Source organism: Plecotus auritus (genome assembly GCF_963455305.1).
Source record: "Plecotus auritus genome assembly, chromosome: 3".
Classification (NCBI taxonomy): domain Eukaryota; kingdom Metazoa; phylum Chordata; class Mammalia; order Chiroptera; family Vespertilionidae; genus Plecotus; species Plecotus auritus.
Genome location: NC_137772.1, coordinates 169,480,930 through 169,507,187, shown reverse-complemented (window position 1 = coordinate 169,507,187; position 26,258 = coordinate 169,480,930). Strand labels below are relative to the sequence as shown.

General features: G+C 43.4%; 1 protein-coding gene across 1 annotated transcript; it reads right to left on the bottom strand.

Annotated features, from left to right (window-relative positions):
- Nucleotides 1-365: 365 nt before the first annotated feature.
- NEMP1 (nuclear envelope integral membrane protein 1) lies at nt 366-26,258 on the bottom strand. The gene is made up of 9 exons (XM_080662341.1): nt 26,115-26,258; nt 15,931-16,049; nt 14,092-14,311; nt 11,100-11,172; nt 10,125-10,218; nt 8,866-8,980; nt 3,352-3,577; nt 2,039-2,212; nt 366-1,284 (listed from the first exon to the last, which is right to left on the bottom strand). The coding sequence occupies exons 1-9, from the start codon at nt 26,239-26,241 to the stop codon at nt 1,104-1,106; spliced, it is 1,329 nt and encodes a 442-aa protein (XP_080518467.1). The 5' UTR covers nt 26,242-26,258; the 3' UTR covers nt 366-1,103.

Sequence of the window (26,258 nt, the reverse complement as noted above, 5' to 3'; positions counted from 1 at the left end):
GAAACAAACTCTGAACTGTACATACTTCACAGGTATGGGAACAGACCCTTCGTAAAAGGGCAAAGGGAGGAATGAGAAGGAAAGAATGCAAATTTATTTTTAAGATGGAATTGAAAGCTGAATATAATAAAAAGCCCAACAGACCTCCCCTACAGAAGAGCCAATAGGCATGTTCCTAAAAGCAAGCAGGACTCAAAATATCATGTATGAGAACCAATTCAAAGTCAACACAACAGCTTCTGGGGCTTTAATGGATAATCCATATTAATAAATATGTAGGGGCCTACGGGGCTTGTCACGCGGGAGCACTTGCTGATTCTGGAACAGGAGTTTTTTGTGTTTTTTTTGTTGTTGTTGTTGTTTTTAAATATATTTTATTGATATTTCACAGAGAGGAAAGGAGAGGGATAGAGAGCTAGAAACATCAATGAGAGAGAAACATCGATCAGCTGCCTCCTGCACACCTCCCACTGAGGATGTGCCCGCAACCAAGGTACATGCCCTTGACCGGAATCGAACCCGGGACCTTTGAGTCCGCAGGCCGACGCTCTATCCACTGAGCCAAACCGGTTTCGGCTGGAACAGGAGTTTTAAGAAATTAAAATTATATATGTCCGTTTAAAAAATAAGACAGACAAACAAAAATCCATTTTCCTCTTTAAACAAGGATTATTCTAAAGTCACTGGAATAAAAGTAGAAGTGAAAGAGGCTTAGATTTGTGGGTTTCTCTCTGAGAAATACAACCCAGATAACAGTTCTCACTTCCGAGTGCCAGTCACAGCGGTAGAAATGCCATGACTGAATCAACTTCCAGAAGAGGAGCTAGAAGGCTGTGCTAGCTGTGCTCATCCAGTATCTTTGGAAACATAAAAGGTGAGCTGACTGCTTAACCAGGGGAGCATTCACTACTTTATCCACTCCCATTCCCCAGGGATCCCACAAAGACCACCAGAGGGAGGCCTACTCAGGCTTCTAATTTCAGTGGGAGAATTCCTGCAGTATCTCACTCTGTCTCAACAAGCTGAGAAGCATAATGCACAACATATGCGACATGGACCTTCAAGGTACCAAGCCAGTCCACATAAAAATAACTGACTTCTACCTAAGTCAAAAAGTTGTTCTGCGTGAAAGTGGGGTACCGAGAATCTGCGTCCTCCTCCTCCTCAGAGGATGTTTCATAGATCTCATCCTGGGCAATAATGCTCCCTAACCCATACTCCTGCTCATGGACAGAAACTTCATTTGGTGTGAGGTGAAAAGAACCTTCCACAAAGTCAGCAAATCTGGAAAAGAGAAGATAATATTCATTAGGAACCTTATGCCCTTTCTATTTTTATTTCAAAATAAGAATAAATTTAAACCCTTGATCTACTCAAATTATACTGAGTCCAGACAGCATCCCTGTCCTTACTCTGGCAGTTAAGTAGACTAAAACCAGAGACAAGGAGAAAAGGAAAGCTGGGGTCATAGGCCACATCCCCTGCAATCTCATCCTGCTTAATAAGCACTAGCCTATCCTTTTTAGCTATGGAAGTGCCAAGGTTCCTTTAGACACCTGTAATTCTGATAAGAAAGGATTAAGGGTCATTACACATTCATTCATGTTTATGGTCCTATAAACTTTATGCCATCAAGATTCTAAATTGAAGCTTCACATACTCACTGGTATAGTTGCTCCCAAATAAAAAGGAAAAAAAAAATCCCATCCCTCCCCCCGAAAGCAAACAAACAAACAAACAAACAAACAAACAGAAAACACCGCTCAAAGAGTAATGCAATACTATCAGAAGGGACACTTGATATGGTACTGGAATCTTTTCCTGTCTATGCTACAATCAAAGCTAGAGTAGATAGTTCCTTGAGGAACCAAAACACAGGCTCCACTTAACATATGATTACGTAACCTTTCTCTTGACTACTAGGTGAACAGGAAAATAAAGCCATAAATACAGAATTATTACCTAGAAGTATGATCTGTTAAAACTCAAGGTCACAGTCACCCTGACAGATGCTTGGCATATCTGGCCAAGAATTTACCTCTTTGGAGATTGGATTCGAGAAATAGTCTTCCAAGCAGAGCAGTCTGGACTGTTACAATATTCTCGAAGCTCCTCTAACGCCTTTTGAGTTTCCACCTCTCCTTGTATCCGATACTCTTCTTCTGTCAGGAGACGAGGGGGGACAATCTTTTCTGTTGCCTTACACATCTTTCTGTGCTCACCAAAATAACACCATGAATCATTAATCAGTAATCTACATGTACCCTTACCTCTAGCTCCCTTCAGTAGGCCAGGCATACAGCAGAGAGCCTGACCTTCTTTATTTCAGAGAGGAAGGGAGAGGGAAAGAGTGATAGAAACATTAATGATGAGAGAGAATCATTGATCAGCTGCCTCTTGCACGCCCCACACTGGGAATTGAGCCTGCAACACAGGTATGTGCCCTGACCAGGAACTGAACTGTGACCATGCCGCCTGGGCCAGATAGCTTTAGTTATAATGTACTCTTGACATGTCAGACTATTAGTGACAAGTCAGAATAGTCAATTATTATTCACTATTGTGAGTAAATTCACTTATTTGCCAATAAACGATAAAGTATTTATTTTCCAAAAACTGGGAAAATGACCAAAAATGATGGTGTAAAATTGTGGTCCATTAACTTTGTTCCCCAAACTGAAGATATCACCCTTGACTATCTGTAATAGAACCACCAATGACAACCTGAGACCATTCCATATTCACTATGCAAGGTGATAACACACTATGAATTACATCTTAAGACTAGGACTTTCAGCCCTGGCCAGTGTGGCTCAACTGGTTGGGCATCGTCCAGTGGACTGTAAGGTTGATGGTTCGATTCCTGGTCAGGGCACATGCCCAGCTTGTGGGCTCTATCCCCAGTAGGGGACATGCAGGAGGCAGCCGATCAATGTTTCTCTCTCTCTCCCTCTCCCTTCTTCTCTCTCTACAGAACGGGAAAAAAATCAATTAAAAGAAGAAGAAGAAGAAAAGACCAGGACTCCCAGAGCAATCTGAGAGCCAATGTGAAATACTCTGAAACCATGTAACCCGAGGCATTTGATATAAAAGTAATATATTTTGCACCATCTAGTGGTGATATGAACACATCACACTTTAGTGGATACTTTTATATAAAATAACTATAATAAAACTATAAAAATGCCTATAGAGAGTTAAAAAAAGAGACTCAGGAAGGACAAAATCAGAAGCAATAATAGAATAAATTTTCATTAGCAAAGAGGCTCCCAGGTCAACACTTTTGTATCCTTTTGCTGCAACTCTATCAACACATTGCACATTTCAATAGTTACATTGCCTTTCAGTCACCTGTAGGTGATGTACAGCCACCGAATAGGATACTCCAGGTTCTTAGTACACAGAGCAATGATGATAATGGCAAAAGCAACCTGTGGTATCTGGATACCAGAATACATGAAACAGAGGCCCATCAGCTGCAAGGTCCAGGTCAGCAGGTTGATACTTCGTTCATTCTCCAAGGGCCCATGCTTGTAACAGACTGCAAAACTCATAAATCCAACTGCGAGGACATAACCTATAAGAAGACATTAGTAAAATAATTTGTGTGGGGAACAGCAATAAGTGACTACATAGCACTGACTGAACCAGGAAAATGGACAAGATCATTAGTCAATTATCATACATTTTGCTATCATTCAGATATATTTATCTTTTTAAGCTTCCATCCTTCCTTTTATCCCTAATTTATTTGCGTCAAATGAAGCATTGCTACACATTGAACAACTCTAGAACAGTCTTGTTTTTAAAAAAACAATATTTGGCCTAGCCGGTTTTGCTCAGTGAATAGAGTGTCAGCCCAAGGATTGAAGGGTCCCAGGTTTGATTCTGGTCAAGGGCACATACTTCAGTTGCAGGCTCGATACCTGGCCCTGGTCAGGGCATGTGGGGGAGGCAACCAATCTATGTCTCTCTCACATCAATGTTTCTCTGTCTCTCCCCCTTCCACTCTCTCTAAAAATCAATGGAAAAATACCCTCGGGCCCTAGCTGGTTTGGCTCAACGGATAGAGCATTGGCCTGCAGACTGAAGGGTTTCAGGCTCAATTCGGGTCAAGGGCACATACCAGGGTTGCGGGTTCAATCCCCAGTTGGGGGCATGCAGGAGGCAGCCGATTAATGATTCTCTCTTATCACTGACTAGAGGCCCGGTGCACAAAATTCATGCATGGGGATGTGTGTCCCTCAGCCCAGCCTGCACCCTCTCCAATCTGGGACCCCTCGAGGGATGTCTGACTGCCCGTTTTAAACGGGCAGTCAGACATCCCTCTCACAATCCAGGACTGCTGGCTACCAACTGCTCGCTTGCCTCCTTCCTGATTGCCCCTAACCGCTTCTACCTGCCAGCCTGATCACCCCCTAACCACTCCCCTGCCAGCCTGATTGATGCCTAACTGCTCCCCTGCCAGCCTGTTTTCCCTTAACTGCCCTCCCCTGCAGGCCTGGTCACCCCTAACTGCCCTCCGCTGCAGGCCTGGTCCCCCCAACTGCTCTCCCCTGCAGGCCTGGGTCCCTCCCAACTGCCTTTCCCTGCAGGCCTGGTTGCCCCCAACTTCCCTCCTCTGCCGGCTTGGTCACCCCTAACTGCCCTCCCCTGCAGGCTTGATCGCCCCAACTGCCCTCCCTTGCAGGCCTGTTCCCTCTCAACTGCCCTCCCCAGCTGGCCTGATTGCCCACAACTGCCCTCCCTTGCAGGCCTGGTCCCTCCCAACTGCCCTCCCTTGCTGGCCATCTTGTGGTGGCCATCTTATGTCCACATGGGGGCAGGATCTTTGACCAATGGGGGCAGCCATCTTGTGTGTTGGAGTGATGGTCAATCTGCATATTACTCTTTTATTAGATAGGATAGAGGCCTGATGCATGGGTGGGGGCCAGCTGGTTTGCCCTGAAGGGTGTCCTGGATCAGGGTGGGGGTTCCCTTGGGGCGTGGGGCGGCCTGGGCGAGGGGCCTGTGGTGGTTTGCAGGCCGGCAACACACCCTGGTGACCCAAGCAGAGGCCCTGGTATCTGGGGTTTATTTATCTTCTACAATTGAAACTTTGTAGCCTGAAGCAGAGCCAAGCCTTCTGCTTGCTCCGTGGCGGCAGCCATTATTTTGGGATTTATGTATCTTCTATAATTGAAACTTTGCAGCCTTAAGCGAGGCCTGGGCTGGCCAGGGCTAAAGAAGCTTGGCTTCCTCCATCGCCAGGGGCAACCCTAGCCTCCTGCTCTTTCCAGCTCTGTGGCTGCTGCCATTTCTGTTTGGGTTTATGTATCTTCTATCATTGAAACTTTGTAGCCTTGAGTGGAGGCCTAGGCTGGCAAGGGCAGGCGGAAAGCTTGGCTTCCTCCATTGCCAGGGAAACCCAAGCCTCCCTCCTGCTCTCTGTGGCCGTAGCCATCTTGGTTGGGCTTATTTGCATATTTGCTCCTGATTGGCTTGTGGGCATGGCTTGTGGGCGTGGCGGAGTGATGGTTAATTTGCATATTACTCTTTTATTAGATAGGATGTTTCTATCTCTCTCCCTCTCTGAAATCAATAAATATACATATATATATATTTTAAAAAAAGAAAAATATCCTCGGGTGAGGATTAACAACAAACCACCCAATATACGGAAATCCAGATTAATCACCTCTCAAAGGGTAGATTAAGAGTTACTATCTGTACAAAAAAAGAATTCTTGCTTTACAGATCAGATTCAATGAAGAGTTATTTCTTCAAGTCCTCAAGTATATTTGAAATACAATTATATTGACAAACAATCCTATTAAAAAATGGGCAGAGGACCTAAATAGACACTTCTCCAAAAAGGACATACAGATGGCCAATACACATATGAAAACATGCTCAATGTTACTAATCATCAGAGAGATGCAAATTAAAACTACAATGAGGAATCACCTCACACCTGCCAGAATGGCTACCTTTAATAAATCAACAAACAACAAGTGCTGGTGAGGATGTGGAGAAAAGGGAACCCTAGTACACTGCTGGTGGGAATGCAAACTGGTGCAGTCACTATGGAAAACAGTATGGAATTTCTTTAAAAAAATTAAAAATGGAACTCCCATTTGACCAAGTGATCCCACTTCTAGGAATATATCCTAAGTATTCCAAAACACCAATCAGAAAGAATATATGCATCCCTATGTTCATAGCAGTGCTATTTACAATAGCTAAGATCTGGAAACAGCCCAAGTGCCCATCAGTTGATGAGTGGATAAAAAAGCTGTGGTAAGCCCTAACTGGTTTGGCTCAGTGGATAGAGCGTCAGCCTGCGGACTAGAGGGTCCCAGGTTTGATTCCGGTCAAGGGCATGTACCTTGGTTGCAGGCACATAACCAGTAGGGAGTGTGCAGGAGGCAGATGATTGATGTTTCTCTCTCATCGATGTTTCGAACTCTCTATCCCCTCCCTTCCTCTATGTAAAAAATCAATAAAATATATATATTTTTTAAAAAGCTGTGGTACATTTACACAATGGAATACTACATATTCATCTGTAAAAAAGAAGGATCTCTTATCCTTTGTGACAGCATGGAAGGACCTGGAGATTATTATGCTAAGTGAAATAAGCCAGTCAGAGAAAGACACATAGCACATGATCCCATTTATATGTGGAATCTAAAGAACAAAATAAACTGAAAAACAAAATAGGTCCAGAGGCATGGATGCCTGGAACAGACTGACAGATCTCAGAGAGGAGGGGTGTTGGAGGGACAGGAAGAAATTAAGTAAAGAACTTATATGAATACTAGAGGCCCAGTGCACGAATTCGGGCACTGAGTGAGGGAGGGACCACGGGTGGTTGGCCGCTGGCTCCAAGGAGGGAGCTGGCTCTCAGCCCACCTGGGAAAGGGGCTGCATCTGCTGCCACCCACCCCCAGTTACCCATCCCAACCAGGGGCCTGAAGGCCCTGGCAGGGTCGGGAGAGCAGGCAATGGTCACCGAACTGGGCATGGAAGGAACAGACGCTGGCTGCCAATGCTGCCCCGCCACCGCATGGTTCCCTGCATCCCCCCATCCTCCTTCCCTCTCTGCCACACTGCCACCACGGTGGGTGGGTAGCCCCCAGGGAAGGGAGAGGATGAGAGCGAGACAAACCCTTGTGTTGAAGGCTGACTTTCAATAGATCGCAATGAGGGAGCTGCTCTGCTACATATGAAATCCCAACCCAGAAGCAGGTCGTCTACAAATGGTTTAGCACCAGGTGCCCATGGGGGCCAGCCGGCTGGGGGGAGGAGCCCCGGGAGGTTGGCTGTGGGAGTGCACTAACCACCAGGGGGCAATGCCTGCACTGAGCAGCTGCCCCTTGTGGTCAGTGCACATCATACCGACTAATCGGCTGGTCGTTCCGGTCATTCCAGTAGTTCAGTCAGAATGGTTGCTTAGGCTTTTATATATACTAGAGGCCTGGTGCACGAAATTCATGCACGGGTGGGAGGGGGTGTCCCTCAGCCCGGCCTGCACCCTCTCCAATCTGGGACATCCCTCTCGCAATCCAGGACTGCTGGCTCCCAACTGCTCACCTGCCTGCCTGCCTGATTGCCCCTAACTGCTTCTGCCTGCCAGCCTGATCACCCCCTAACCCAGGGGTGGGCAAACTTTTTGACTCGAGGGCCACAATGGGTTCTTAAACTGGACCAGAGGGCCGGAACAAAAGCATGGATGGAGTGTTTGTGTGAACTAATATAAATTCAAAGTAAAGTAGCGGAGGGGAGAGCAAGAGAACCGGATAGAACAGCCGGATCTGGCCCGCGGGCCGTAGTTTGCCCACGGCTGCCCTAACCACTCCCCTGCCAGCCTGATTGACACCTAACTGCTCCCCTGCTGGCCCAATTGCCCCTAACTGCCCTCCCCTGCCAGCCTGATCGCCCCTAACTGCCCTCCCCTGCCGGCCTGGTCCTCCCCAACTGCCCTCCCCTGCAGGCCTGGTCCCCCCCCAAATGCCCTCCCCTGCAGGCCTGGTCCCCCCGCTCCAACTGCCCTCCCTGCAGGCCTGGTCCCCCCCAACTGCCCTTCCCTGTCAGCCCGGTCACTCCTAACTGCCCTCCCCTGCCAGCCTGGTCCCCCCCAAATGCCCTCCCCTGCAGGCCTGGTCCCCCCCCAAATGCCCTCCCCTGCAGGCCTGGTCCCCCCGCTCCAACTGCCCTCCCTGCAGGCCTGGTCCCCCCCAACTGCCCTTCCCTGTCAGCCTGGTCACTCCTAACTGCCCTCCCCTGCAGGCCTGGTCCCCCCAACTGCCCTCCCCTGCAGGCCTGGTCCCTCCCAACTGCCCTCCCCTGCTGGCCTGATCGCCCACAACTGCCCTCCCCTGCCGGCCATCTTGTGGTGGCCATCTTGTGTCCACATGGGGGGCAGCTATCTTGTGTGTTGGAGTGAGGTCAATTTGCATATTACTATTTTATTATATTGGCTAGAGATGCACAGCCCATGGACACAGACAATAGTGTGGGGAAGGCCTGGGGTGAGGCAGGGGCTCGGTGGAGGGGGGCAAAGGAAGGGAAAAAATGGGGGACATCTGTAATACTGTCAACAATAAAAATAAATACAATTATATTAAAGTCAATTTACAGTTTTTCAGAAAGATGTCTATCATATAAAGAAAGGTGTACAACACAAATTAAAGTCTTCTTCTGAGCAGCATCATTTTAATTTAAGAGAAGGTAATAACTGTAGAGGGGTTGGAAATAAGTGAAGAACTATGATTCTTAAAAGTTAATAAAATGGCATGGACTATTAAACTCCTAAAAGTTAATTTCATTAACTAAAATAGCCTATAAACATATAAAAAGGAAAGCAAAACCAATAACACTTACTTAAAAGATACTGCCAATAGCACCTCCAGATCTCTTGTAAATTTTTAAAAACTAGTTGAATGAGGTATAGCGAAAAGGACCAGCCTCCCACCAGGATGATGTAAATGGGACTTTTCTAAAACAGAGTAGAAGTGAAAGCAAAAAGTTACAAAAGATTTCCATACATAAAAGCAAAATGAAACTATGTTAAAAAAAAAATTCAAACTACTGAAAAACACATCTCTGACAAACATTTCCTATTTAAAGTGGTACAGTCTGCAAAGGACACTGGGAAAATAAGATGCTAAATAACTGAAAAGCCTGACTATGTAATTAGCAAATAGGAAGGAGACTTTAATCCCCCACTAAGCACAGAATCTATACTAATAAAAGGGCAATATGCTAATTAGACCGGGTTGACCAGATGTCTTCCGGACATCCCACTTACTCCCTCACAAAGCCACAGTGGTGGGAGCCAAGGCAGAGGCGGTTAGGGGCCATCAGGCCAACAGAGGCGCAAGCAGTTAGGAGCAAGATCAGGCTGGCACGGGGAAGCAAGCAGTTAGGGGCAACCAGGCCAGCACGGGGAGCAGGCAGTTAGGGGGATGATCAGGCTGGCAAGGGGAAGCAAGCAGTTAGGGGGTGACCAGGCCAGCATGGGGGAGCAAGCAATTAGGGGCACTATAAGGCCAGTGCAGGGGAGCAGGCAGTTAGGGGCCAATCAGGCCGGCAGGGGGACAAGCAGTTAGAGGCACCATCAAGCCGGTGCGGGGGAGCAAGCAATTAGGGGCGAGATCAGATGAGATCAGGCCGGTGCGGGGAAGCAAGCAGTTAGGGGTGTGATCAGGCCAGCAGGGGAGCGGTTAGGGGGCGATCAGGCAGGCAGGCAGAGGCAATTAGGGGCGATCAGGCAGGCAAGCGGTTAGGAGCCAGCGGTCCCAGATTGTGAGAGGGATGTCCAACTGCCGGTTTAGGCCCGATCCCACAGGATTCCCAGACATCCCCCAAGGGGTCCCAGATTGAAGAAGGTGCAGGCCAGGCTGAGGGACTGCCCCCCCATGCACGAATTTCGTGCACCAGGCCTCTAGTTTTAAATAAAAATGGAGTTTATATGTAATCAGGCTCCAAGTTTCATCATGGTAAGTACCTTTCTGAATTAAGGAAGGAATAGGACATTGGATTAGATATCAATGCAAATTTCAGTGCTGCTAAATTACATAAGAAAACTATCTTTCAATTATCCAGGCTCATCTTAACCACATGAGTATTCTGCTACTTACCTTGGGCATAAACTTGGACAGCATGAAAATGATGATTAGTAGAGACGCCACAATTCCCACACTCATCCCAGTGGAATAGTAGAAGATTTGGCTTCTGCAAAGAGAAAATGTATTTCATGACTATGTGTGTATTCTTCACACACGGCATTGTTCCAACTAGGACAACTATCCCAGTCAAAAGATAGAAAAAAGATACAAGATTAAAGCAGGTATTTGACAAAACTTGAAGTCAGAAAACTGAAGAAACTGGAACAATATAGTTACTCCCAGATTATGAGGATTAGTATCAATGAGGTCCCCTCAAGTATATCCAATAATAAACCTCTGTTTAGTCTCCCACTCTCATCCCCAGCATCTCTCCCAACCCCATTTTTTATTAAGAATCTTTCTTTTGAGTAACCATACACCATCTCTGGGAGAAGGAAGGGACAATACTGCACTTGTGGAGACTGGAACTGAACTGATTACCCAGAAGGATAAACCAAACACAGGGCCTAGAACAGAGCACTCTTACTCCTATTCCAGGCTCTTTCTATCAGTTATTACTGCCTGAGTTTCTCTTAGGATCCCCCCAAAAAGGAACAACTTCCACCAACCTCACTCCAGCCCAACTTCAAACTCCAATTGTTAATCTTTCATTCACTACTCCACAAATACTCTTTTTACTTGTATACATAGTTACTGTTGATTCTATCTTTGTTCAATGTTTGCTTTTTTCTCTATCTCTTTTCTTTGTATTTGTACATGTCAGTTTCACCTAGCTTACCTAGTAAGTTCCTAAAGGCAGGAAATGAATAAGTGGTTAATGTTTGTCTCTTTACTTCTGTATTAAAGTACTTTTAAAAATTATCCAAGCAGATAATGGCCTAGCCATAAAGGTTCTAGAAAAGGAAATGGCAGCACTTAAAGTTTTTACAATAAAAGTCAAGGACAGGTCTGAGTCTCGTCATTCCGCACTCTAATCTTGGAACTTACCTGCTCAACAAGTCTCCACAAAAAAATAACATAAGTCCAAGAAGGAAAACGAGAAAGAGTTTGGGGTCAAATCCTGAAATAAATAGAGACTTCTGTTTAATAGGAGAACCAAACAGTTAAAGGTATTATAGCAGTCCCTCCTCATCCGCTGGGGGATACGGTCCAAGACCCCACTGGAATCCTGAAACCGTGGATGGTACTGAAGCATATATGTAATGTACTTTCTTATACAAAGACAGCTATGATAGTTTAATTTATAAAATAGGTAGAGTAAGCGATTAACAACAACTAACAATTAGATTATAACAATATACTGTAATAAAAGTTATGTGAATGTGGCCATTCATTTCAGGGTTCCCTGCTTAAAGTCTTAGTATAGGTTCAATGTTTTCTGGTGCAACACACAGTCATCAATTGGAACACGTTTTCTGTTCAGGTCTTCCACCCATAAATTTAATGCCTTATTCATCTTAACTAAGCACTTACCATGCACTGTGGCTGTAACTTTTGCAGTTTGACTTGTGACAGCAAAACTAGCATGGATTTCTTTTCCTTCTTCACAATTTCATGGATAGAAGATGCATTCTTACCGTTTATCTTAACAACCTCAGCATACAACATTCTTTTTCTTTCCTTATTAAGTCAATAACTTCCACCTTTTCACTTAAAGGAAGCACTTCACAGCTTCTCTTTGGTATATCCAAATTACTAGCATCACTACTCTTGTGCTTTGGGGCCATTATTAAATAAACTAAGGGCACTTGAACACAAGCACTGCAATACGGGGACAGTCAGCCGTGACAATCAATCTGATAACACAGATGGCTACCAAGTGACCAACAGGAGGGTAGGGTATACAGCGTGGATACATTGGACAAAGGGACAATTCATATCCAGATGGGATAGTACAAGACTTTATCCCGCTACCCAGAACAGCGCACAATTTAGGTAACTAAAACCACAGAAAGTGAAACCATGGATAAGAGGGAATTATTGGGTAGAATAAAAAGCAATGCTGGCATTATTGGTCAGCTAATAAAATAAATACAAACAGTCCACCTAAATAGCATTATAAATTCCACACAAAGCTGGGACACCCTTCCAAAGAGAAAGGGTAATTACGTCTCTGTCTAACCTGTACTTTCCTGAAGATCTTATTTTTATTTTGGCTACCTATACCAAGGCTAAAAGAAACCAAGCTTTGCTTTGGATAGAGCCAGGCATAGTGGCATCAGCACTTCATGCAATTGCCCACAAGAGGTCTCCACCACTCTGGCTTTCAAGCCTTAAGTCACTCAGGCTGGGACTTAACAGATTTGCCTAGGGCTCGCGAGCCACATGCGGCTCTTTGGCCCCTTGAGTGTGGCTCTTCCACAAAATACTACGGCCTGGGCGAGTCTATTTTGAAGAAGTGGCGTTAGAAGAAGTTTAAGTTTAAAAAATTTGGCTCTCAAAAGAAATTTCAATCGTTGTACTGTTGAGATTTGGCTCTGTTGACTAATGAGTTGGCCGACCACAGGCCTAGAACTTTGGATCTGGGCCCTCTGTTGTTCTCTAACTGGCTGTTCTTCTGGCCCAAACCACCATTTACTTCCCTTCGCTATACAACCACTGTGCTGGAAAAACATACATTCAAACACAGTTCACTCAGGACCAGGGGGCCCAAGCAGAGGCCCCTTAGGGGCATATCATACCCTCCCACAGCCTTCACATTCAAGAGCTGAGTCTAGGGGAGATCCACAAATGGAATAGGATAAAAAAAAAAGATCAGGCCCTAACTGGTTTGGCTCAGTGGTTGAAGCATCGGCCTGCGGACTGAAGGGTCCCAGGTTCGATTCCAGTCAAGGGCATGTACCTTGGTTGTGGGCACATCCCCGGTGGGAGGTGTGCAGGAGGCAGCTGATCGATGTTTCTCTCCCATCAATGTTTCTAGCTCTCTATCCCTCTCTCTTCCTCTCTGTAAAAAATCAATAAAATATATTTTTTTTAAAAAAAAGATCAGTAAGTGTAAAAGAAATACAAAAACCAATCAACCAACCAAAAACAATAAAAACAACAGGCCAATCCAAAGAACTGTGAAACCCTGGGGCAATTAGAAGGCACAAACTATTTTATAGCAAAACCCAAGAATGTTTCCACTACTCACAACAATCCAGGACCCTGGGTGGTAACCAGGGAGAGACCAAAAGTCACAGAGAATTCAACAGGATAATGATCCACCTCCTCTGTGAAACTTTCTCAGACATTCAGAGAAGGGAGGGCTTCTCCCAGTTCCACTGAATAAGCCTTAAATTGCAGTGATCTTCATATTTATCATTCCACAAATACCTTTTACTTATCAAGTACTAATATTCAGTTCTGCCCTTCTTCAGTTTTATATAGAGGAAGTATTTCAGAGAGGAAGGGAGAGGGGGAAAGAGATAGAAACATCAATGATGAGACAGAATCCTTAATCGGCTGCCTCCTGCACACCCCCTACGGGGGATCAAACTGCAACCCGGGCATGTGCCCTTGACTGGAATCGAACCCAGGACTCTTTAGTCCACAGGCGAATGCTCTATCCACTGAGCCAAACCAGGTAGGGCTCTTCAGTTTTTATTATTTAACCGTTCATGTCTTCAAATGTAGACCTGTACATTTCGGGACACCTATCTTTGTCTAGAAGTGCCCAGAAGGCAGGAATACATCTTTTAAACTCTGAGAAATACTAGGAATATCAGGTCAGAGCCATTGGAAGAACTAAGAATGTGCATCTTCACAATTCTAGGTAAGGAGGTACTTTCAAGATCTGTGCAGTCTCAAATCTAGGCCTAAAGGGCTTTATGTGGGGTGGAGTCTCCCTAAACTGTTTGGAGCAGTAGTGAACTCAGGTTATAATCAGAACCAAAATGGAATTATCTTGGGCTGACTTCTCTTTCTCACTAATTATACCCTCCAACGTTCAGTCCCTTCTCACTATAGAATCCATCATAAAAACACGGGTAAGACTTACTGCGGGTCACAGTGACACTGTACTTGGTGTCTTCCTCTGTAATCTCAACTTTGAGGCAGGTTTTTGTGCTGTATAGTCCCACATTAATATAGGTGTCATTCAATTTCTCTTTTAAAAAGGAAGAAAAAAAGTTCCAGATACTAAACTGCTCTAGCTCCTTCAGTTTCTTCTCATTCTCCACCTGGGTGACTCGTACCAGTTTGGAACTATTTACCCGAATCTGTAACACAAAATAGGAATAAATTTTTCACAAATAAAAATTTTAAATTAACATAAAACTTTAAATATCTAAATCAGAAATGGCACTAGTTTTCCACAAGGCTTACGAGAAATATAGAGATGCAGTGGCTAAAACATAATTGGACAAAAAACATTGCACATGGTACAGAGAGGCAGCTGTTAGAATGTCTTGTAGTTAACATGATCTGAATCTACTATTAGGCCTGAACATAGGGAGAAAAAAGACTTCCACAATACAGCTATTTATAAGAGATCATACAAAGTCAGGGCCTAGAATATTAAGAAAATTACCAGGCATAAACAGCCCCAAAAAGGTTTCCCATAATGACAGGCTGAGAAATTCAACCCTTTGTCACAAATCACTGATTATGGGTACATGTTGATTATAATTTGCCCCAGGTGGAATATGATTTTTATATCATACAATAAAAAAAAGAGAATTAAAAAAAAGAAACCCACAAGCCCACCCTTACGTTTTTGATGTGAACAACAAATGCCCTTATTAGTAACTATGCTTATGAGAGTAGCACCATTTTCAAAAGGACTCATTTTGTTCAATCACTATTACAGCCAGACACTCTTGCTTTGCCAGGTGGTTTAATGGCGTTATGAAATAAATGAGACCAAAGTCATTCATTCTATCAAGGGGAAACTTCAGTTCAGGAGGCTTATGAAACATCCTGTGCAGAATAAAAATAAGAGCAGCAAGGCAAAAGAGTTTACATCCTGACAGACACACAACAGTTTCCAGGCCAAAAAAGGCATAAGGCCTTTAAAAAGAAAAGGATGGCACTAACCAGTTTGGCTCAGTGGATAGAGCGTCGGCCTGCGGACTCAAGGGTCCTGGGTTTGATTCCGGGCAAGGGCATGTACCTTGGTTGCGGGCACATCACCAGTAGGGAGTGTGCAGGAGGCAGCTGATTGATGTTTCTCTCTCATCGATGTTTCTAATTCTCTCTCCCTCTCCCTTCCTCTCTGTAAAAAAGCAATAAAATACATTAAAAAAAAAAAAAAGAAAAGGATGTGTAGGGTGTGTGTGTGTGTGTGTGTGTGCACGCGTGCACGCGCGCGCATGTGTAAAAAGAAGAGGGCAAGAGAAGAAAGAAGTTTCTTTGGGAAAAGGAGAAAGTTTACCTCAGGGTAAAGTATTATAAGCTACTTAAATAAGCAGAGAGAGGAACATAAAGTAGGAAAAAATGCTTATTGATAAAAACACAATTCAGGATAATCTCAACCCTGCCAAGGTTAATAATACTTTTTAAAAATTTGTGTGTGGCCCTAGCTGGTTTGGCTCAGTGGATAGAGCCTCAACCTGTGGACTGAAGGGTCCTGGGTTCGATTCCAGTCAAGGGCACATGCCTGGATTGTGGGCTCGATCCCTAGAAGGGGGTGTGCAGGAGGCAGCCGATCAATGATTCTCTCTCATCATTTATGTTTCTATCTCTCTCTCCCTCTCCCTTCCTCTCTGAAATCAATAAAAATATATTTTTAAAAATAAAATAAAATAAAAATTATGTGTGACAGGAAGTGTCAAAGAGCTCACTAATACAGACAAACATTCACAAAAGCTGCCCCTGCCAGGGGCCTCCAAATTATTACCTGTATCCGTGTCCATATATCATGCCACTTTGGGATAAGCACATTTTCATAACAGAATTGTTGCCTGGCAATCATAGTATAAACTCGAGATTCCTGAAGCATGACCACATCAATTTCAGCTTTATGCAAAGAAAGAAAATAAGAATTAAATGTAAAAAAAAAAAAAAAGAATTAAATGTAACAGAACAAGTTAATAACTATTAACTCATTTCACTGACCACTTTCTTAAAGTTGGGGTTAAAATGTCAGTGACTGAGAAACAAGGTAACTGAAATGAGAAAAGAAATAAGACAGTCTTATTTCTGTCCAATTTTATTTAGATACTACAAATAGTCATTAACCCAGAATAAGTAATAACAAAAGCTTAACATATTTAGTGTTAAGACAGACAGTGTGCAATCTCATTTAACCCTCCAGTCAAGGGCACATGCCCGGGTTGCAGGCTCAATCCCCAGTAGGAGGTGGCCGATCAATGATTCTCTCTCATCACTGATGTTTCTATCCCTCTCTCCCTCTCCCCTTCCTCTCTAAAATCAATAAAAATATATATTTTTTAAAAATCAATGAGGGGCCCTGACCGGTTTGGCTCAGTGGATGGAGCGTCGGACTGTGGACTGAAGGGTCCCGGGTTTGATTCCAGTCATGGGCATGTGCCTTGGTTGCGGGTGCATCCCCAGTGGGGGGTGTGCAGGAGGCAGCTGATCAATGTTTCTAACTCTCTATCCCTCTCCCTTCCTCTCTGTAAAAAAAAATCAATAAAATATATTTTTTTTTAAAAATCAATGAGGGGGGAGAATATCCTCAGATGAGGGTTAACAAAAACAAAAAAAAAGAATTTGCCCAACATCAAATTAGCTTAATTGAGATTCATACCCAGGTCCTGTTTCCATTAAAAAGGCAAAGCTAAAGTAACCCCATCTTGTGGTTTTTCTCTATCCCTTTCCTGGGTAGGATGAACAGAATTGGCAATGTTATATATATATACTAGAGGCCCAGTGCACAGATTCGTGCACCAGTGGGGTCCCTCAGCCTGGCCTGCACCCTCTCGCAATCCGGGACCCCTCCGGGGATGTCGGACGGCCTGGCCTGTAGGGATCAGGCCGAAACCAGCAGTCTGACATCCCCTGAGGGATGTAGTAGTGCGTGAAGCGGCATGCTGGGGGCTGCACCACTCCCGTTCATCCCGGCCCTGCTGTGCCAGGAGGCTCGGTAGCACTCCCACGGAGGAGGCCGGAGGCAAGAGAGGCTCCCGCCACTGCAGCTGCATTCACCAGCCATGAGCCCTGCGTCAGCTGAGCTGAGCTGCGCTCCTGCTGTGGGAATGCACTGACTGGGCACATCATAGTGACCAGTTACTTAGGGTTTTATATATATAGATATGTATAGTACTTTAAGCAAAACTAAAAAGATTGCAAAGTTGCTTTCTTCCTGATGTTTGTTTCAAGTTTTAAGAACAGCCAATGAATATATGCACTGCCTTTGGTTTTACCAACACAGAACATTCTGCCCCTCAGAAGTTCTGTATTCAATCTCAGTTAATTTAAAGTTTAAAAGTGACCACTCTCACATTGGTCATGGTTCGATTCTTGGTCAGGGTACATGCCCAGGTTGAGGGCTTAATCCCCAGTAGGGGGCATGCAGGAGGCAGCTGACTGAAGTTTCTCTCTCAGCACTGATGTTTCTCTCTCTTTCTCTCCCTCTCCCTTCCTCTCTCTGAAGTCAATAAAAACATGTTTTAAAAAGTAAAAGTGACCACTCTCGCCCAGCCGCGGTGTGGTTCAGTGGATTGAGCATTGTGCCTTTCACCAAGAGGTCACCAGTTCAACTCCAGTCAGGGCACATGCCAGGGTTGCCTGTTTGATACCCTGGTGGTAAGTGTGAGAGAGGCATCCAATCTATGTTTCTCTCTCTCTCTCTTTCTACCTTCCACTCTCTCTAAAAAAATCAATTAAAAACCTATTTTTTAAAAAAGTGACCACTCTGCCCAGCCGGGTGTAGCTCAGCGATTGAGTGTCGACCCAGGAACCAAGAGGTCACCAGTTCGATTCCCGGTCAGGGCATATGCCTGGGTTGCGGGCTCGATCCCCAGTGGGAGGCGTGCAGGAGGCAGCCAATCAATGATTCTCTCTCATCATTGATGTTTCTATCTCTCTCTCCCCCTCTCCCTTCCTCTCTGAAACCAATAAAAATATATATTTTTTTTAAAAGTAACCACTCTTTCGTGTCTACCCACTCAAATTGTGCAAGCTCCCTTCTTTACCACAAAACATTTAAATAACTTATCCCTGAGTTCTATATTGTACTTAGCAATTTATTAAGTGCTACTTTAAGTAGAAATGTAGTTATCTCTCTGGGTCTTAATATAAAGGTGGGTAGATTTAAATAAACTAAAAACAAAAACAGCCGAAATCGGTTTGGCTCAATGGATGGAGCATCGGCCTGCGGACTGAAGGGTCCCGGGTTCGATTCCGGTCAAGGGCATGTACCTTGGTTGCGGGCACATCCCCAGTAGGAGGTGTGCAGGAGGCAGCTGATCGATGTTTCTCTCTCATCGATGTTTCTAACTCCCTAACCCTCTCCCTTCCTCTCTGTAAAATATCAATAAAATATATTTAAAAAAAAAAAAAAGAACAAAAACAAAAACACACAAAACCCATAAAAACACAAAATCCTCAACCAAACATTAGGAAGCCAAAGTTACACACAAAAAAGGCAATGATGCCCACCAATCCAAAATTGTTTTAGGGTAAAAGCTAAGACTAATTTTGAAGTTAAATGCAGTCTTAAATCTAAATGTCAGAGCAAAAACTATAAAATGCTTAATAAAAAACACAGGTGTGTAAATTTTCAGGACCTTGGATTAGGCCAGTGGTTGGCAAACTGCGGCTCGCGAGCCACATGCGGCTCTTTGGCCCCTTGAGTGTGGCTCTTCCACAAAATACCACGTGCGGGCGCGCACGTACAGTGCGACTGAAACTTCGTGGCCCATGCGCAGAAGTCAGTTTTCGGTTCTCAAAAGAAATTTCAATCGTTGTACTGTTGATATTTGGCTCTGTTGACTAATGAGTTTGCCAACCACTGGATTAGGCAATGGTTTCTTATATATGACACTAAAGCATAGCAAAAAACGAAAATAAAAAATAAATCAGACTTCATAAAAATTAAAAACCTGTGTTGTTTTGAAAGTACAACCCACAAAATGAGAGAAAATAGTTACAAATCATATATCTGATAAAGGTCTAACATCTAAAACACATAACAAAAGACTAAACAACAAAAAGAGAAATAGCCCAATTTTTTAAATAGGCAAAGGTACTGAATAGACATTTCTCCAAAGAAAATATACAATGGTGAAGATGTGGAGAAAAGGGAACCCTCATGCAGTGTTGGTGGGAATGCAGATTGGTGCAGACACTGGAAAATAGCATGGAACTTCTTCAAGAAATTAAAAATGGACCTGCCTTATGACTCAGTGATTCCACTTCTGGATATTTATAAAAAACCACACAGCCCTAGCTGCTTTGGCTCAGTGGATAGAGCGTTGGCCTGCGGAGGAGCCCAGGTTCGATTCCAGCCAAGGGCACATGCCCGGGGTTGTGGGCTCGATCCCCAGTAGGGGGTGTGCAGGAGGCAGCCAATCAATGATTCTCTCCTATCATTGATGTTTCTATCTCTCTCTCCCCCTCTCCCTTCCTCTCTGAAATCAATAAAGAAATATATTTAAACACACACACCAAACACTAATTCGAAAGAATATATGTACCTCTATGTTCATTGTAGCGTTATTTACAATAGCCAAGATATGGAAGCAACCCAAGTGCCCATCAATATATGAGGGATAAATAAGTATGGTACACATATACAATGGAATATTACTCGGCCATAAAAAAGAGTGAAATCTTATCATTTGCAACAGCATGGACAAACCTACAGGTTATTATGCTCAGTGAAATAAGTCCATCAGAGAAAGACAAATACCATATGATTTCACTTATATGGAATCTAAAGAACAAAATAAACAAACAAAACTGAAAAGACTCATAGACACAGAAAGCAACCTGGTGGTTGCCAGAGGGAAGGAAGTTTGGGGGCTGGGTGACAGAGGTGAAGGCATTAAGAAATATAAATTGGTAGTTACAAAATAGTTAAGGGGGTTGTAAGTAGAGCATAGGAAGTATAGCCAATAATATTGCAATAACTATGCCAGTTGGGGTACTGGAAATATTGAGAATACTGTGTAAATATATGATTGTCTAACCCCTAAGCTGTACAACTGGAATCATAAAATTGAAGGGAAAAAAGATATACAAATGACCAATAAAGCACATAAAAAGAGTCACTAGTCATTAGGGAAGTGCAACTCAAACCACAATGAAATACCACTTCACACTAACTAGGATGGCTATAATCAAAATGAGGACAATAACAAGTGTTAGAGAGGATGTGGAGAAACTGGAACCCTCAGACATTGGTACCAGGGATGTAAAATGATACAGCCTCTTTGGAAAACAGTTTAGCAGTTCCTCAAAAAGTTAAACACAGAGTTATTACATGACCCAGCAATTCCACCTCTATGTATATACCCAAGAGAAATGAAAACATAATGTTCACACAAAAGTTGTACATACATATGCATAGCAGCAATATCCATAATAGCTAAAAAGTGGAAACAACCCAAATGTCCACCTATTGATGAATGGATAAACAAACTTGGTATATGCATACAACGGAGTATTATCTATACTAATAAAAGGGTAATGTGCTAATTAGACCGGATAGACTGGACATCGTCCGAACGTCCGACTTCCTTCCAGACAAAGACACGGTGGCGGAGCCAAGGCAGAGGCGGTTAGGGGCGATCAGGCTGGCAGGGGAGCAAGCAATTAGGGGCGATCAGGCTGGGGGAGCAAGTAGTTAGGGGTGAGATCAGGCTGGCGTGGGGGAGCAAGCAGTTAGGGGCAAGATCAGGCAGGCAGGCAGGCGAGCAGTTAGGAGCCAGAGGTCCCAGATTGAGAGAGGGTGCAAGCTGTGCTGAGGGCCCCCACCCCCTCACCCATGCACAAATTTCGCGCATCGGGCCTCTAGTTCAGCCATAAAAAGTACTGATACATACTAAAATATGGATGAACCTTGAAAACATTATAATGAGTGGAAGAATCCAGACTTAAAAAAAAAGGCCACATATTGAATTATTCCATTTATCCGAAATGTCCAGAATAGGCAAATCCACAGAAACAGAAAGTAGATGAGTGTTTGCCAGGGGCTGGGAAGAGAGGAATGGAAAGTGACTGCTAAGATGTGTGTATAGGGTCTCATTTGGGATGGGTGAAAATATTCTGGAATTAGTGGTGATGGTTGCACAACTTTGTGAATATACTAAAAACCACTGAAAGGGTGGATTTTATGGTATGTGAATTATATCTCAACTTAAAAAAAATCAGTCTTGATATTGTAGGGGAGAAAAAGTCTTCCTTAACTCTCTTAGGGTACTTGGCTGGGCCTGCAAATTAAACTGACAAAGGAAGAAAAGCATACAAATTAGTATTTAAGTGACACAAAAGCCTTCATAAGGAAATGAGGACCTAAAGAAACCTGAAACTGATGTACTTTTTATGCTGGTTTGATGAAGACTGGACAATCTGAAGGAACATGACAGGTTAAGGAATGTGAGGTAAATGTGGTAAACTAGGAGAGATTGAGCAAGGCCTGATTGAGCAAGGATTCTTAGTGTCCATTTGTCTTCAGAGACAAGGATGCTCCTTTCCTCCAGGTACAGAGAGGGCATTTCTCACATGAGTTTGTTTTTTAACCCTCACCCAAGGATATGTTTTTATTGATTTTTGAGAGAGGAAAGGGGGAGAGAGAAACATCCATGTGAGAGAGAAACATCGATCAATCGCCTCCTGTAAGTGCCAGGACCAGAGATCAAGCCCACAAACTAGGTATGTGCCCTGACCAGGAATTGAATCCACAACCTTTCAATGTACGTGACTATGTTCCAACCAACTGAGCCACCCGGCCAGGGCTCATATAAGGATTTTATGGCCTGTTTCAGGGAAGAAGGGCAAAGAAAGAGAGGTTCCAGTGACCTTCCTGCTTCTACTGTTTTCTCAAACTCCTTCAGATTAAAATATTCAATGTGCCACGGTACTATATTTTAGAGTAGCATGTCCTAAACCCCATCCACCAATTTCTTACTAGGATTTAATCCAATATTAACTTGGATTTCCTCCAATCCTATCTTTCATAAAATGAAAACTTTCCAAGTCCTGTTGACATTTGTCTAACAAATATACTAAAAAAAAATATACTCATAAATATGCTAAAAGAATACACTCATCAATAATTTATTTTCTTCTGGAGATTGTAAAAGAGTAAGGTTATATGAAGTTGAAAACTACTGTATTTACAAATTTAAAAAACAACAAGTTTCACACTTATTAACCCCTTCTTTCCCACAGCACCAGGTAATATAATGTATCACTAACATAGGTCATTTGAAACACTTAATGCCAAGAAAGGGTAACAATGTTTTAAAACTAACTTTAAAATTTTCCAATGTCATTTTCCTAAAGAAATAAAACTTTTGCCCAGCTAGTGTGGCTCAGTGGTTGCGCGTCGACCTATGAACCAGGAGGTCACAGTTGGATTCCAGGTCGATTCCCAGCCAGGGGCACCTGCCTGGGATTGCGGCTTGATCCCCAGTGGGGAGCATGCAGAAGGTGGCCCATCAATGATTCTCTCTCATCACTGATGTTTCTATTTCTCCCTCTCCCTCTCTCTCTCTGAAATCAATAAAAAAACACAATTTTTTAAAAAAGAAATGAAACTTTTATAAAAAGCAACATGTTTTATTTACTTTTTAAAATGTTTTTATTGATTTTAGAGAGGAAGGGAGAGGGAGAGACATAAACATCAAAGATGAGAGAGAATCACTAATCAGAAGCCCCCTACAGGTTCCCCACTGGGGATCAAGCCCACAACCTATACAAGTTGTTCATGTTAAAACCTGTGCTTCTGATGGCAAAAGGACATGCACTACCTTTCTTTCCCTCCCTAAAGTGAGTTAGCCAGCATGTTAAAAAGCAGAATGAATTAAATATTCAGGAAAATGCTTTCTGAGCCCAAAGATCTATTTCTCAGAAAAATGCCTTTTTGGAATTTAGTGAATCACCACTTATTTACCTACTAGAGGCCCAGTGCACAAATTCGTGCACAGGTGGGGTCCAGCTGGTCTGCCCCAATCTGGACCATCAGGGGTGGGGCCAGTCAGGGGGAGGGGCTGCGGGCATTTGGCCAGCCAGCCCCACCCCCTGGTCGAACTCCTGGTCAAGGGGACACTTTGCATATTAGCCTTTTATTACATAGGAGGATAAAGCAGCTATTCAAAGGTTAATAACTTCATATTTAATTATGATCATTACAAACTTACTTTTCAATAAACAACACTGATCAATTAATATCTATAGGTAGAAGATAATGAAAATTATTCATAGTATGTATAAGGACCAGAACAGACCCTAAAAAATTATGAAAACTACCTCTTCTAATTCTTAAATAGCCCCTATTAATTTCTGTAAGGAGGTAATCCAGTTCATACTTAAAAGCCTCCTTAAAAACTAGCCCCTTGCCGAAACCGGTTTGGCTCAGTGGATAGAGCATCGGCCTGCGGACTCAAGGGTCCCAGGTTCGATTCCGGTCAAGGGCATGTACCGTAGTTGCGGGCACATCCCCAGTGGGAGGTGTGCAGGAGGCAGCTGATCGATGTTTCTCTCTCATCGATGTTTCTAGCTCTCTATCCCTCTCCCTTCCTCTCTGTAAAATATCAATAAAATATATTTAAAAAAAAAAAAAAAAAAACTAGCCCCTTAAGCACCAGTTTAGCTCAGCAATTAGAGTGTCCACCAGCCAAGGGCAGTACCTCCGTTGAAGATTTGTCCCCAGCCGCTTTTAGGGGCATGGGTGGGCGGCAACCAATCAATGTGTCTCTCTCACATCAATGTTTCTCTTTCCCTCTTCCTCTCCTCTCCCCCACTTTCCCTCTTTTTAAAAACAAAAATTAATGGAAAAAATATCCTCGGGTGAGGATTAAAAAAAAACTAGCACCTTAAGTCAGTGAGTTTAGCAAAAGATTATTCAATGAGATGCTTGGGACAACTGACTGGTTATTTGGAAAATAAAATCTATCTAGATCCTCACCTCACACCAAATACTAGCATTAATTATAGATTAAAAAATAAAATAATTAAATTGTACCACACAAAAAATAGTATCAATTCAATTTGGAGGGCTCTATAAGCATGAATGGAAATAAACCTAAATAATAAAATCAAATGACCACAGAAAAAAAGTAAATCTTCTATTTAAAAAAGGGGGCAGCCTGGCTGGAGTGGCTCAGTTGGTTTGAGTGTCGTCCTGTGCACGAAGGGTTACCTGTTGATTCCCAGTCAGAGCACGTACCTGGGTTGTGGGTTCAATCCCCAGTCAGGGCAAGAGCAGAAGGCAAGCGATCAGTTTCTCTCTTTCTCTCTCCTCCCCTCAGCCCCCCACTTCCTCTAAGCATGTCCACAAGTGAGAATTTTAACCCATTGTATGCCATAAGTGTCTGTGCAAGCGATGGAACTTCCCCCACATGCCACGAGCGTCTATTAAAAAAAAATGTTTTCCCTAAGTGGCAGCCCTGACCAACTTTAAAATCATTTTTCTTAAGAACTTTCAGCTGAAATAATTCAAGAACACCCGAACTATGAGTAATATATTTATTTTTATAATATTCATTGCAAATTGATTTTTCTAATTAAATTCAAAATATCGCGGTGTGTGGGGATGGTTTCCGTTTTGGACGCATGGCAGTTAACTGGTTAAAAAAAGAAAAGGAAAAGGGGGGGCAATAAACAGATTATAAATATATTTATACCCTTTATATATAAAAAACTTTATACAAATAAGATTTTAAAAGTCCACAAAAATCCCAATAAAAATCACAACAAATAGGCCAAAAACAAAGGACAGAAACACACTCCAAAATATTCAAAAGTCAAAACAGAAAATTAAATAGCTAATAACAGTTGAAATATGCTCACAAATAATGCAATAAATGCTAAGTACATTAAGATGCCATTTTCGATCTATCAAGTTAGCAAAGGTGCTGTCAAGTGTCACAAGTAAATATCGCTGATAGTGGTACAAACTGGCACACCTTTTCAGTAAAGTACTTTAGCAAGATGTTTCAAGGGTCTTAAATATATTTTAGCTATCGATCTAGTAAATTCATTTCTGAGAATCTATCCTAAAAATATATCCAAATGCAATAAAAGTTATACACAAAGATATACACAAAGTGTTATCTAAAATTAAAAGCTAAAAACACCGCTAATGTCCAAACAGTAGAAACACCACAATTATGCAACCAAATGTTGAATTCATAAACATTAAATAAGTGATCTATCCATAGAAGTAACAATTGCATTTATGAAGAATTTTAAATTCTAGGTTTTCTGAATTAGAGCAGAAAAGGAAAATTTTCAACTCAATCCAAAGCCAATTATCCAGTAGTAAGTATCAAATAAATTTGCCTGAGGAATTAAATTTCCACAAGAAACCTGTTCATGCTGAAAGGCGCTTGTATCTATTCTTTTGAAATGCGAATGTAACGGCTTCAGGTCCCTTCCATAGGGCGTGTAGGGGCCAGGACCTTACAAGGGCAGAAGACATTAGACTCTAATGATGAGAGATTACTGCATTTCAGCCATCCGTGCCCCGAGTCCTGGCAAATCATACACTCAGAAGGTGTTGCTAATGTGCTGAATGAATGAGATGCTCCCTTTCCAGTGGCAGCTCTGCCTACCCCGAATGGTTCTCGAGTTTCCCTCTTTTTAACCAAAAAACTCGAGGAGGCCCCTGCAGCGGACGCAGCTCCGGGAACCGCTACTCACCCAGTTCGGGCCTCCCTTCCTGTCTCCACCAAAAGGCTCCAAGCTCCTCCCCACTGAGGGCACCTCCACCAAGCCGCCCCAGGCCCTGATGCAGTACCCGCGCCCATTCTCCGACGACCAAGCTTCTTTCTCCGCAAAAGCCCGCGCTACTCAGCAGAGTAACCGGCCTCGCCCGGGACCGCTCCCCACTTTTCTGAATGTAACTCCCTCGGAACCAGCCCCCTTGACAGCTGCTGCCCCGGGCAGTACCTGAGCCACAGACCAAGCATCCGGAGAGAACCAGGAACAGCCGCACTGCCCCGCCGCCCCCAGCCCACCAGCCCCAGGGCCCAGCATCAACTGCAGGACAGACCGCCACTTTCATGCCTCCCGCCATAGTAGCCTCCCGCCACC

Excerpts from the sequence above, each read along its gene's own strand:
- NEMP1 (XM_080662341.1), bottom strand. The coding sequence starts at position 26,241 with ATGGCGGGAGGCATGAAAGTGGCGGTCTGTCCTGCAGTTGATGCTGGG. Across the intron at positions 14,312-15,930 it reads ATATATGGACACGGATACAG|ATTCGGGTAAATAGTTCCAA; the intron begins GTAATAATTTGG and ends TTTGTGTTACAG. Across the intron at positions 8,981-10,124 it reads TGTCCAAGTTTATGCCCAAG|AAAAGTCCCATTTACATCAT; the intron begins GTAAGTAGCAGA and ends ACTCTGTTTTAG.